Source organism: Drosophila rhopaloa, unplaced genomic scaffold (genome assembly GCF_018152115.1).
Source record: "Drosophila rhopaloa isolate 14029-0021.01 unplaced genomic scaffold, ASM1815211v1 contig_2, whole genome shotgun sequence".
In the NCBI taxonomy this organism is placed as follows: domain Eukaryota; kingdom Metazoa; phylum Arthropoda; class Insecta; order Diptera; family Drosophilidae; genus Drosophila; species Drosophila rhopaloa.
The window spans coordinates 8,060,467-8,075,316 of NW_025335083.1; the positions used below are offsets into that span (position 1 = coordinate 8,060,467).

Sequence of the window (14,850 nt, forward strand, 5' to 3'; positions counted from 1 at the left end):
AGTCCGCTGTCCGTCCGGCGGATTAGGGCCGCAAAGCATGCGGTGGCAGTTCCCAAGTGCCCGCGCTCACTGCTGACTGCGGTCGAAAACTTTACCAAAAGCTAATCATAATTTCTTGCTGATAGTTGGTTCAAGTCCTTGTGCACGGACCATCTACCACCCAAAAACCAGCTTGCACTTTTTATCTATCCATCACCCTCCCCCCTCCAACCCGCTTTATTATTATTATTATTTTCAATTCCCGTGAACCGCAGCGCCCTAAGCACCACGTTATTGTCGTATAATTGAATATAATGGCCATGGAAATGGCGCTGCCAATGGGGGATCCGTCTCCGGGGGGCATTGTTCGTCGTTCGAATGGGGGTGCTCCTACGAAAAGCTCATTGTATTAGCCTGCGATTATCCGACAGCTCCTGCAGAGTCCGCAACAAAACATCCGCCCGAGGACCTGCATGTGATTGGGTTCTCACTTACCACCATCACCTTTTGTGCTCCCTCGAATAACCAAAAAGAAAAATCTTCAAAATTGTAGCGGAACTGGTTATAATACCTTGATTAAAATGTATACATTTTGATTAAGCATAAAGTGGATGTAAGTCTTTGTGTGAGCGGTTACCGCTAATAAAATTGTACAAATTTAAATAATAATTTATAAGCCTCTATTGAAAAATCTGTCATTATTAAAAGTATTTAAAATTATATTTCAATAAATTTTTGATAGGAACGCCGATGAAAAACTTACAAAACTAGAACTAATAAAACTCGAAACATATTTACAAGCCCAACTACAACCATATATAAATGGTTTTACATTTATTTACTTTTTAAACGAGTTTTTTAATGAAAGAAAAATAAAAGGAATATGGTGATTATGTTTTATTATTGTAAGGGGGTCTTTAACAATGATTATGTAATTATTTATAACTGGGGTGGAGAGATTAACTGATTATTATTTTAAATTAAGTAGGCGATGGTGGGTAAAAAATTGAAATATGTCTGAATACGTTGAATACGTACAAAATCTGTCTAGGTGCCAATTGTTAAATGTGTATATTCCATTATAAAGTGTATTAAAAGGGAGATAAAACGTACACTAACAGGCTGGTCGTCCTCAAATCGATCGCCGTAAAGTATGCAATGATTTATATCATAATCCTGTCACATGCTTTACCGATTCAATACACAAAGTGCTGCGGGCAGAGCTGCGACCAGACCGCTGGAATCAGGACCTCGGCTCGTGGCCCGCCCGAAAAGGACGCCTGTCTGTCCGGCGTCATCTGCCTGTCAGCGAGTCGATTTCGAATTGTCAGTGCCATGCCACACGTGTCACGTGCGTCATTGGAGCCCCATTACATGGCAGCAGATGGCCCCCAGCCCCAGTCCTTGCCACGCCCCCCTGTCAACCTGCTGTCTGTTGTTTTTTCCCCTTTTCCACTTTTCGGCACCGCCACACCCACCCCGTTTTTAATTAATGAGCAACAACGGCGGATGGCACGGCCCATCGGCAATCTGGCCACCGAGCGATAGCTGAAAATCTGAAACTAAGCCTCTGTTCGGCCGTGTTTGCTATTCATTTGCTGTCCGGGCGTTTTAGTTGGGCATCAGCATTTTTAATTGGGATTATACATAGTTTGGTTTACATAAGTAGTTGCCCACAATGGCGAATGACAAATTTCATTGAATGTTTTTTTCGTTCGGGCCCCGCCACTAAGCAGATCAGCAGATAAATGTAAATCCTTAGTTCGATGGGTGTTCCAAATGGCAGTGCGAAGTCCATGAGTTTCCATGTTTTCCGATCTGCAATGTGGAACCACCAATTTAACAACCCGTTGGCCGACTCCTTAGCCGGAGTTTTACCATATCCCGGTAGTCATTGGACTGCCAGACGTGGTGGCGATTCAGATCGTCCTGTTTGGCGGGCATGTAGGCGAAAAAGGTGTCCCTGATGTGGCCGCCCAGATGGGAGTATCCTCGCAGGGCCAACCAGGTGAGGCGGGTCTGCTCCAGAGCCAGGTTATTGAGCTTGTCGTAGAAGTCGGCTTTCCCCTTTTTGACCTGGCACATGAACTGGTTGTAGCTGGCATAGGTGATCGGACCTACATGATCGGTCAGACTTTTCCTTAGTCTCAATGTCTTTCGCCGCCGGTTCTTTTCACCCTGATAGAACCTTTCGTAGATGCGGAACGAGGTCTCCACGAGATTGTGCATCTCCTTCCGGCTGAAGGTCTTGCCATAGCGATCCGCCACCCAATCAAGGAGCACGGGCATTTTGTGGGCGTTGGAGAAGGTGGCCAGTACGTAGTGGGGATTGCCACGAAGCACCTTCAGAGCTGCCTTCAAAAGATCCTCAATCTGCTGATCGTTGTTCGGATCGATGAGATCGTTCTTGATCCTCTGATCCTTTTCAGCTGGGATTTCCCCCACATCCCCGTTGGCCACATTTGTCCGGAACATATCGACGGCACAGCTGGCAGCTGCTTTTAATACTGGAGAAAGGAACTTGTCGCGCTGAAACTCCTTTCCCGATTTGCATTTACCATTCTTCAGGGCATCAATGCAGAACTTTTCGATCACAGGTTGTTTGTCCTCCAGGTCCACGAGATCATCCTCCCAAGGTAAACGGTCGTCCGGAAGTCCCGGCATATCATATATCTTATGGTAGTTCAATTGAAAGCCATCGCGATTCCTGGTTGTGAAAGTCTCCGGTTCAGGACACCGAGTGGAAGATCTCCTTTTCAAACATGGCAAAGTCCTACTGCAAGCGGGAATGAGATCGGCGAGGTTCTGAAATTTTGTTGTTGGTATATATGGAGGTTCCTCGACAATGTCTTTTTTCACTTTTCTTCCCTTTGGTGATACTTTTCGATGATGAGATATCCTACTGTGGGAACTGCGACTACGGGAACTGCGACTTATTTTACGTTTAGGACTCATGTTTATGTCCTTACGCTCTTCTAATGAGACGTCAACATCCTGGATTTGAAAATCGCCGGCTCCACAGCGATGGGAAATTTTTTTTTGCATAAGCATAACCTTGATTAAGTTATCATTCGTTTGGTCACACAAATGTACGCTGGGATTTTTCTCCAATCCAAGATACATTACCATCGAATGATCGTTCTTCTTTAGATTATTTTTTCTGGGTGAGGAAAGCATATTTCCGCACTCGTTGCGAGTGCTCATATCTTGGCTAAAAGGTTTTCGACATTCTCCACATATCTTGCCAGCTACGCATTGGGATTCTTTCTCTAGATCTTGAACGATCCGTTTCCTTCGAGCCCTAATCTCAGCTCTTGGGACATCCAACTGGGACAGACAACGCTGAAGGCTAGAGTAGTCTATTTCCTGTCGTTGCATATTCACTGCCTTCTTCAAAAAACGATGGGTCTCACAGAGAGGTTCCAGCATCTTGGTGGTCTCCAATGGTTCCAAGTTAAGCCCAATGAGCTCTTCTGTGAGCAGTTTGGTTATTATCCTCCTTGCAGGATCAAATTGGTATTGAGCAAACCATCGAGACGACTCATTGGGGACTTGGTGCATCGTATCTGTGAACTGCGAGTACTCCGGAAACCGCAGTCTGCTTTCGGGAGCTCGGAGCTTCCCCTTTGAGATAAATCGACGAGGACGCACTGGAGGAGCAAAGTATGGCAGGGCATAGACCTTCTGACTTGAACGAGACATCCTGACGGATCGCTTTTTTGTGAAAGTCTGGTGTTGGGAGCTCCGCTTCGTCGAGTGAGAACCAGGTGGCAATAAAGCATCCAAGGCCCTCAACGTTGCTGGCATGTCCAGATGGGCTATTCCCGAAAGGAGCAGCTGTTCGTTGACCGTATAGAGTTCCGGATCAGAATCCTCGGAGTGCTTGTAGCCCAACTCCCACAGAAACCACAGGAAGGCCAGGTCGCTGCCCTGGCTAAGGACCATTATGGTCTTGATCTGGGCGGACTCCAACAGTGGCTCAACTCCGAGTTTGGACACGCAGTGCCGCACACGGTACGTGGATCCCTGTTCCATGTCATCTCGCAGGGCGTGGAGCAGGTCACCACAAGCCTCCGTTTGGACGGGTGACATTCCACGGTACCAGCGCACACAATCGATATTGCTGGGGAAACCAAGGGTATTTCCAGACATCTTAAAATTAATTCTCTGACAATCGGAAGAATATTTTTGAAGTTTTGTTTTTACTTTAAATTTGTATTGGTTTTGTAGAGTGCCTGACAAAAAGTTGTCACTAAAAATCTAGAAATAAATAAACTTATGTGGTAATCGCTCTTTTTAAAATAGATTTATAAAATTCAGATCATTGAATATGGTTGGCAGTCAAAACGAAATCGCAATAAATGGTTGAATAGTTATAGGTTTTCTTGTAAGTATGTAAATTGTTAATATTCTTAAATCAAAGTTAGAAGCTATTATACAATAGCTAGTTTTGGGTGATCCATTTGTAATATATTTTGAGCTAAAATAATAAAACCACTGCTACCACACTCAAGAATTATTAAGACAAACAATTTTTGTTCCAAAATATGTGTTTTCAATATCAACCTATAAACCAAAAATGTTAGTATAGACCATCATTATTTATGTTTTCTATTTAACTCAGCTTTAACCACCACCTTTAAAAACAGCCCTATTTAATTTTCCTTTTTGCAGTGCCAATAGCCTTCAAAGATCTTTAAGTTCTTGTAGTTTTAATTAGATAAGAACCCCAGTCCAACTTCATGGTTTCCTCCTCCTTGATTTACTCCCATTTTGTGGGATTTGCCCACCCGTGCTGCAAAGTTGGTGTTCAGGAATTGAAACAAATGTTAATTACTTCATGGAGTACAAACGACGTCAAGGACTACAAACCAAATCAAAAGCCTTTTACATTTTAAAACGAAATTTAATTCAATTACGCAGCTAAACTGCCCAGCAGAATGTGATAACCGCAAACGCAGGTCCCAGAGATGGAGGCCATCTCCCAGAACAGGACACCGATTGGGATGGGGGCGTTGGTCGGAGGGCGTGGTTCTTGACTTGGCCAAGTAAGCGAGCGACTCCGGCATGCGGCTGGCTGATTGCATTTGTTGCATTTGTTGCTGCTCGGTTGTCGTTTGTAATTGTCCGTACTTAAAAACTCATCAGACAAAACGACAATGCGGCAATGCCAGCTCCTTTGGGGGAATGGAAGTGGAATCTGAGCCACCATCGGGCAGGACGGTTAAGGACAGTTTTATCAACTGCACGACAAATATTGTTGCATGCCCCCGGGCGCAATAAGGCGGACTAAACTCAAAACAGTTGCGTGCTGTTCTGTTCTGTTGTTTAGTTTTGTGTGCCACTCCATGCAAAATGGCCAGCTCGATGTTTGCCTGGTTTGTTGCACAACAAGTGGGCTGGAGTGGCAGAAATGACAGCCCCGATATCACTGGCCGCAAGCCCCTATGTTTATCAAGCGGCCCTTGATGGCACAGTTGGCCAGTATTTAATCAACACTAGACGGCGACGTTGGCCGCATTAAAAACGAGTTTGGAAAAGGCACTTCGCCGGATTCCAGCTCTGTGGCAATTAGTTGCATTGTGGCAGGGTCCGAGTCCAGTTTGCATATAAATAAGGCGGCGAAACTTTGCTAATGCGACCGATGAAGTTACGAGTGGCCACTCCACTCCGTTCTCCATCTGCCGCATTTGCGGCACGAGACGCATTTTGCATTTTTAATGGCGGCTAAATCTATGCAATTATGAATTTAATGTGCACGATGGAGTGTGTTCGTCTCTAAGTGGCGTAAAATGAAGTGCCCCTCACCCCCTGGACTACCTGTCAAAAGTGTCCACAACGTTTCACAAGGGTCCTTTAATTTTTATGATGACCAAGGAATCGCCCAAGCAAAATATTTACACTACAGTTAGGTTAATGCCTCGCCACCAACTCCTCGTTTTCAGCTTTTACAATCAACGCCATACACTCTAAATAAATAATGGTTTAGAATACAAATTTAAATAAATTACCCTATGTTTGAAATCTTTTTTTTTATACATTAATAATGTACTACTCTAATAAATTTCTGTGAGAACTTGGAATTTGTCAACATAATACCGAAAAAATAATTATAATATAAATGTTGTTTTAATAAGCCTTTGAAGTCTTTATTTTAAATCCGCTTAAAAATTATTTTGGAAGATATATTGATTGCTACAATATCGATTTCCTGTTATTGAGGTTCAAAAAATATTAAAATATATAAATATATATAAAAAATGTAAATGAATTAACATTTTTGTAAATGGTAAACTTATAATTTTAAGAACTATTGCGTACTTATTAAAATAATTTTTATTTTTTGTAACAACTAGCCCGATTAAAAAAAAAGAGTTTAAGTAATGGTGTGTCCATTCAGACTTTATTTGGTTTCTAAATGATTTCTAAATATTCGAATCACTCTTTTCATTAAACCTGTTATGCAAATAATTTGCCAAGTGTCCTGCAAAGCTACCACAGTAAAGGATTTGGATATGCTTTGAGGCAGTGTGATCCACGGCGGGGCTAAGGCAACTGTGACGTTCCTTTGAGGACGGAATCAATTTTTGTATTTTATTTGCCTGAAATAAAGGATAAAGGATGTACCGGCCACAAAGCGAGCAACTCCGACGTCAGGGGCAGTGGATTTTCCGGGGCAATCATACGAAAATGCTGTGGGGATTGGGACTGTCAACAGGCCAAGTGTCCATCCCATCAGTCCAACCATCCAACCATCCGACCATCCAACTATCCGGCGATCCACTGCAAAGGCCGTTGGCGGTTGCGACAGGACTAAATGCAGGAGGACTAGACTGACTGGGAACAGCGCCTGAAACTATGCTTTGAACTTAATTAGCTGCACATTACGAATTTTTACTGCCAAAGTCGGTTACTGCAGTCGCCCGATGGCGTGGAAGTGGTCAGGTGGGTTTGGGTTTGGGCTTGGGCTTTGCCCGGTGGGCGGTTGTTCTGGTACTTACCACTTCCTTTGCCCATTTCACGGCAGGACTAATTTTTGTTTTCGACAACGTCGCCAACAGTAAAGGGATGGAGCAAAAAAAGGAGCCGGAAGGAAGCGGGGAATCGGGGGAGCCAGGGATGCGAGGCAACGAGGGGCTGCAGGTAGGAAATGTCATGGGCTGCGTCCTCGACGGCAAAGGAAATGCTGTCGAGATTAAATGCACTGCAACGACCAGGGGGCAAAATGCAGGAGGACCACGCCAGAATAACCGTCAGCGCGGACAGGTGGTCAAGGTGTGATTATACCATCCCCATCCCCATCCCCCATTCCGAAACCCACTCCCACTCCCAATCCCAGTTCCATTTCCCCCTTTCGAGGCTTTGTCTTGCGTGTTGGCGGTGGCTTAATAAGCGCAATGAATTTATGCAGCTCACAAATTTTACCAACTCGCCTTTTTCCCTTGTCCTTTTTTCTTCGTAGCTGTAATTACGCAAAAAAAGCCCTAGCTGGTTATTTAAAATGATCAGCAAAAGTTGTTGGCTTATTTAGGGTCGAGTTGGTTCTGTCTGATAGCCGATACCAGGAATTAAACAATTAACCCAGATAGCTTGGCCTAATGGCTGTCGAACAGTGGACCCAGAAATTTAAGTTCATAATTACCGCATTTACCTGGCCACACACCCAAGTCTTAAATTCCCCCGGGGCCAAGGATAACTGAGCTAAACCAAAGTGAACTGAACAGAACCCATCATAAAGCGATAAGCACTTTCACCAGGGGGAGGGATATAAGGATGCGAAGGGACGAAGTGAAAATATGTTTGTAAGCGATGAACTTCAAGTGGCTGTTAGTAAATATAAAACAGCAAGTGAGCACTGAACACTGAACACTGAACACTCAACACAGAACACCAAACACACAGTCCTGGGAATCAGAGAATCTTCGACCGGCTCTCGGGGCAGCTCCAAAGCCTGTGTGGATATCGCCTTCGCAGAGTGAATCACACTGGACCAGATAACAGCCAAGTATACACTGTAAGAATTCTATTCAAAAGTGTGGCTTAAAAAATTAATGTCAATATTTACTTAATAGTTATTTATTTATTTATTTCTAAAATTAAATATACGGTGTGCCACCGAAATCACTAGGATTTCAAAATTAGTTACTATGGATAGTAGAAAAAAATTTTAAATCATACTACAGGCTACATTTTTAAACCTTTATAAGTGATTTCAAAACCTTGGTGATTTCTGTAGCACCCGAAATATAAATTTATACATATATTGTCTTGCAACTTAATTATGAAAATTTATAACGGTTATTAAAAAGTGTTCTAAAAGTTTGTGTTTCTGCTTTAAATTAAATATTTAGTTTACAAATTTATTAAAGTAATGCTTTTAATTCAATTGGCAAAAGCTAAAACATTTTAGTTGCAATGAACAATTGAGTTTAATTAATTCCAAGTTTTGAGCTGAGATCTTAATTTATTTCTGTAAAATAATATTGTCTGTTGTGAATTAAGCTTAATATTAAAGCTTTAGTACTTAACTTATCAACATAAAGCTTTGTTACTATGCATAATACTACCTTAACTAGGGCATAAACTTTTAGTAATTGTCAAAATTAAACAATGACCGTAAATGTTACCCGTTGCGACGTACCGCTTAAGGTATTTCTTGAAGTGCAGCAATAGACTCGACTCCATACCGCACATCCTTGTATCAGCAGGCAGGGTCACAAAGTCGAGGAGCTCCCTTGACTGTAGCCCGGAGTATTCCGACTCCCCGAGAATATACCACAACTCATCATTGCCACGGCACGAGTTACGGAGTACAGGGAAGCCACCAAAGTCGGAACACCTCTGGCACGTGCTGCCGCATGCCGATTCCGTCCGCAATTTCTGGGCGGATCCAGCCAAAGGAACCCGGAGCCCAATTCTGGCAACAAACAAAAAGTGCAACCACAACAACAGCCTGCAAAAAAAGCGGAATACCCGTAAAGAAACATAAAAGAATGGGGCTCACAGAGGGAAAAACTATTTGAAGTCGGTGTATCCGTTTAGGAAGCCAACAACTTCCCCCAACCAACGTAAGTAGTGGTAAACACACACCCACACACGGAGTCTCAGGAAACGAGGAGCTCCCTTTTAGTAGGGAGTAAACTTGTTTCGAGGCCGAACGCACGCCTTTTCCCCCATTTTCCCCCTTTTTCCCATTTTCCCTTCAGAAGAGCCCTGCTCGAGGAGCTTTTCATAGACGTTAAGCCCGAGCTGCACTTGTCGTAGCCCCCTGGAACGCCGCCAAGCCGAAGTTTTCGTAACAAATAAGAAGGACTCGATTCCTTGAGTAGTCAAAAAGTTAAGCCCGCTCAAAGGCTGCCAGCCAGATAAAATGCAAAGCTCTTGAGCGTTTGAAACTTAATAAAAATCCACCAGTAGTTCGCGAGTTCAATGTCAGATGGAGGGGGTATTCGTGGAACGGGGCACATAATTTCTTAACACATCGCCAGAAAGGGCTGGGCATACAATAAATAATAAGGAACAATTTTTTTTGTGCTCACTATAAACGAGAAAACTTGGTCCCGCATAATTTTTAAGGCAAACTTTAGCAGCTAAAGGCAAATCCTTTGACCAGTGCAAGCGAAAAAACTGCTCTTTTCATTTTCTTCTGCCAAGATTTTTGATTAAAATATTCATGCATGGACAAAATCTGCATTCAAGGTGCACTGGCAAGTTTTTACTTTCTTACTTTTAATTAATTCCCGTTTAAGTGAGAACTTTCCAACGAGGAGAGGGGCATTCTGGGCATAAAATATGGTTTACCGTAGAATCGGGAACATGTCTACGCATTTGGTTGTTTTGATTTATGTGAGCGGGGCATGGAGGGATTTGGTATGCAGCCACTATCTGGAAAAGGGATCATCAGCACGTTCGAGGATTTGCTTTCGGGGTGCAGGGGCGAAGGGGGCTCCAACATTTATTTCATTGTCGAATGCTGGCAGCAGCATTCAAAGCATTTCGCATCACATATTCCTTTTGACACCCACTTTAATATTTATGGCCATGAACGTAGCCGTAACAGCAGTTTCTTCCCAGGGAGCTGCACTGTTTTGTTTCAAGCAATTTAACAGCTTTTGGGTAAAATAACAAGCCCGCCAAACCAACACACCACACACACACATCACAACAAACAAACTCCGCACATTCCGGGAGCGGGCAGCAAAAAGTCAGGCCCAACAATGCGCCACTAGACCTCCTCATCCACATCCTCATCCTCGTTCCCATTACCATTGCCATCCCCAATCTCCCAGAGCCCCAAGCAAGCAAGCAGAGGGGAGATGCAGATGCAGGGGACAGGAGTCAGGAGCCAGGATTCAGGATCCCAGGACCCAGGAACTGCGAAAGGAGACAGACGGTAAGGGCAGGACGCTGCATATTTTTGCAACACAAAATAAACCGCAACAGCAGCAATTTGCGTCGGTTGTTAGTTTGGAGAGTTGCTTAAAATTTACATGGACAGCGAGCACACATGACTAGACAGCCGATCTATGGGCCATATAGTGACTGGGCTGCGGATGCGGATGCGGATGCATATGCATGTGTGTGGCCACACAGGACAGTGCTGCGCCATAACTGAATAAAGTCCATTTTTAAACAATTACCTTTAGAAGCGCTTTTATCGCAACGGAAGTAGCTGGCCAACGCAAATGCAGCCCCACCACGAAATATTCTTGCGAAAAAGAAACGGAGAATATTGAGTCCCCCAAGGATGCATGTTAAGGATTCTCTCGAGTCCTCTCCATTAACAGCCATTTAAGCGGCGCTGTGCCCGATTTACATTTCCAGGCAAACTCCTGCCACCTTTCTCTGTCCCAGACCGCAATCAATCAAATCCAATCTAGGCACACATTCCGTCACATACTGCAGCAATCACGAGCAGACCTTTGACTTCTACCATCTCGCCCAGATGCTCACCCAATGCACTGGAGAAAATCAATCAAATGTGGGTTATGTGCATAAATTAAAAGCCCGAAATTGGATTCTGAATATATGTAACTAATCACTCCCATATGAGATAGCTTTAATTCGGATTGAATGAGCCGGAAATGTAACTACAATTTAAAAGCTAAATGCTAACCCTTATTTATTTAATGGAATCGTAATTATATTGAAGACACCTATGAGTTGTATAAATATTATTCGATGAATATAAAATGTAAAACAATTTTAAAAAATCTATACAAAATCAACTTTTAGATCATAGGTTTAACTAACAAATAAATAAATTTTAAAACTGTTTAATTAAACAAGCCCATAGGCGATTAATTTTTAATTCATGTTAATAGTTACTTATAATTCACCGTTGAGGTAAATCGTTAAGGTAGTAGCCTAATTGCAGAACAACTTAAATAAAATAAGATATGAAAAAGACCCTTTGGAATCCCGGTGCAAAAGATTTCTGTGGCCAATGACACTTTTTCCGAGTTTTGCTCGCAAATCAAACACAAGTTTTTGTGGTGCAAGGCGCACAGTTTTCAAAGGCAAACTTCTCCCCCGTCAACCGCATCAGAAGTCGAATCCGTGAGTGGGCCACCACGGCGGATACGTGATGTGCCTCTGCAATAACAGAAACTATAATAATTGTGACCGAAGGACCCACGGAGCTACATATGTGGGAAGTGCTGGCTTTTATTTGTTGAGTGCTTTTCAAGGTTGCCGCTTCGCTTAGAAGTCCCAGACAGCGCTTTCCACTTATGTAGGTTTAGGAACCCCAAAAAAAAAAAAAAAAAACAGAAAGCTAGACAAAGTGCAGCACACAAAACTCAAGAGCTGCATGCAATAACCAGTTGCAAAATGAGAAACATTAAACGGAAAATACATACGTTGTGATGGGACCGACATCAATACCCCAAAGCGAGGTTACGCATGCGTGTGCCAACCAGCCACGCCCACCGCCGCCCTCAGGTCCTTGGCCATGGCACGTCAGCCATCACTGTACGGTGAGCACTCCTCCGACTTGAATTATGAAATGTGAAAATTGTGTTAAATAAGTAAACAGAGGATGCGTTTGTGCAACATGCACATGCCACGCCCCAATTCGGCGCCACCGCCCCTGCTGAAAAATAGACACTCCCAAGTCACGTAGCCACGAACTGAATTTCATATTTCATGGCAGCACAGCCGCCCAGCCGAGTGGAGAAAAAAACCATTTAGGCAACGATAGCGCCCACATCCCTATTCCTCTTCTGGACTCCCAAACTTAAGCCCCCCTCCCCCCTCCCCCACTCCCCACCATCACCAAGCAGCAGTTGCAATATTTCATCTAAAATATGTATGCCCGGGCGGAAATTGTTTTTGTGTTAAATGGCGGAAGCGACGGCATTGTAATTAAAATTTGCTTAAAACTTAATGGCAAGTGTTTAATACACAATTGAAATTCCCCAGGACGACGGACGAGCTCCGCTGGTCAGGAATGTGGACCAGATTGGTTAAATGCTAAGGAATAGCTTGCGTAATTAAAGTTGAGGTGGAGCTACCATTAAAATATTGCCGATTGGGGATAATCATATACATTTCATTACCTTTGACCTGGGGTAGAAAAACGCAACTCAGCATTGGGACCCGCGGCATGCATTCAACGGCAGCCTAACAGTATGCAGTGAATTTTCCGGGCGACTCCAGTTGCATGCAAAAATATTCTACCCATTGGCCACCAATACCCCCCACCCAGAGTTTTCCGCCCCTACAGCTGCCCTTTGAACCCCAACAAGACCCGTTTTGCATGCGTGTGTAGGATGTAGTATGTAGTATGTAGTGCAAGCCTCAAATAGTTGCCACACATTAAATTTCCGGTCGGGCGTCCGTTCTTTAAATGCAGAAGGAAATGCAATAAACGCCAACTAAAAGCCACGCCAAAAAATTACAAAAATTACGGCTGGCGAAGGCAAAGCAAAAGAGGGCGAAATGATGGGGTGAAAATTCCATGGCAAAGAAAAATGCCGAAAATGAAATGACGCTAAAAGTATCGCAATAAAAACGCATTAAAATGCCACTCCAGGGAGTAAATAATTCTGTTGCTCCAATCGCAGATTTCGATATGTGTTTGTAGTTGTGTACATGGTGAAAAATACTTTTTAGATATTGAAGTGGGACGCTATCAATACTTCGATACAAAATACATAAAATAAAGCCCTGTTAGCAAGGGCTACCTCAGAAATCTATTAAGATTGGAATTAACTTAAAAAGGAATGTGAAAGTATGTTATTATATATTTTTTAGGAAAGAACAAACTTTAAGTTAACTTAAGTAAAATATTCTCTATGATCATATCTTAAGATCAAGGTTAAAATAAATTATAAAGGATGTTACCTCAAGTTTATTTATAAATCAAAAATTATTTCCAATATATTTATTAAAAATTTGTATTACATTACTGGGGTCTTATAATCTTTTTATTTGTGTACTGGACATATGTCTCTAAATTATTTAATGTAATTTTTTTTTATTTTTATTTAGTAACTCCTTTTTTTCTCTATGCAATCTTTGTAGTCGAATATATTGAAATACAATCGATGCTGAACAATTAGGCGCCGATTCCGAGGGGCTATGGTCCGTAGTCTGGGAATAATATTTTTATGGCCAGTGGCGCGCATAAATCCCGGACAGTCGGCTTGTAATTCAAAATGGACAGAGGAACGTGCAACTCGAACTTAGTAACTCCCGGCTGGATAGCGACTGGATCCATAATTTATGGCACCGCTTGATTCGAGTGCATATATTCCCGGCCAAACGCCTTTGCCTTGGATCTTGAATCTGCTCCTCAAAGCTGCCCAATGAGCCGAAGATGCAGAACATTTTGTAAGGCGATGCGCTTTTAATGTGTTTATTGACTTTGCCCGGGAAATGGGTGAAAAGTTGGATGGGGTTTTTAGGTGGTGGTATGTTGGGGAGACTAAGGTGAAGAGCTGAGGGATTAGACCAATCAATCAAATGCTATGGAGTTAATTAAACAAGATGCTGCTGAAGGAGTTGAGTATTTGGGTCAACTGTCTGTACTTTGTACTCCTGAGTCTCATTGTGCATATTTATTGCAGGAAAAATCCAAATAAATTCCAAGTACATTCGAGTGGCAAGGTGAAGTGTGCTTGTCAATTATAAGTGTTGATGTATATGTGGGTGCCCAAAACTGTAATTTCATATGAAACATGAAATTTCACTTAGATTGTTCAACTAATCTGCTTTGCCAGGAAGTGGGAATATACATTTAATAGCATTTTGTGAATTGTGGACGCTGCAGTCTATTCCAAAGAGCTCTCCGAGTCGGACAACAATACTAAAAAAAACAATTATACTCAATTGCATATGTTCATTAAAAATGCAGCAGAAACTTAATTAAATTTCTCGACTCAGTGAGTGTTTGAGAGCAGTTACAATCCGAGCTATACTTCCACATAAACATAAACAACAATTTACAGAATGTGCAAACAAAGCCAAGTGAATGGCCATATTGAATAGTTACATTGCCCAAAGGCTGATTATTATAGGGAGAATAAAATTCTTTACAAAATATTTCTGCAAGAGACATCATTCCTTAAAAAGATATATTATTTTATTACACATCCTATTAAAAAAAATTGTTTTGGTAGTCCTTTATGTTTATTTTTAATTTAAGTAATAGAAAAAAAAGAAATAAACAAGTTAAGAAGTATTATTTTCTTATTCCTCGAGTAACTATTGTTATTTTTCATAATGTTATTCACCTTCAAATTTTTTTTAACATACAGTCTTGAAATACTTTTTCTTTGAAATGCTTCCAAATAACTTCCTATTTTTCAGCAACAAGTTCTTAGGTTATAAATTATATAAATTCGAAATCCTCTATTTGATATGTTT

At 42.1% G+C, this 14,850-nt stretch overlaps 1 protein-coding gene across 1 annotated transcript; it reads right to left on the minus strand.

The window, feature by feature from the left end:
- Positions 1-1,588: 1,588 nt before the first annotated feature.
- On the minus strand, positions 1,589-4,197 carry LOC108044536. Its single transcript, XM_017123577.2, has one exon. It carries the CDS (start codon positions 4,129-4,131, stop codon positions 1,819-1,821), a length of 2,313 nt encoding a protein of 770 aa, XP_016979066.1. The 5' UTR covers positions 4,132-4,197; the 3' UTR covers positions 1,589-1,818.
- Positions 4,198-14,850: the final 10,653 nt, after the last annotated feature.

What these genes read in the sequence shown, in the direction of transcription:
- LOC108044536 (XM_017123577.2), bottom strand. Translation starts at nt 4,131, where the DNA reads ATGTCTGGAAATACCCTTGGTTTCCCCAGCAATATCGATTGTGTGCGC.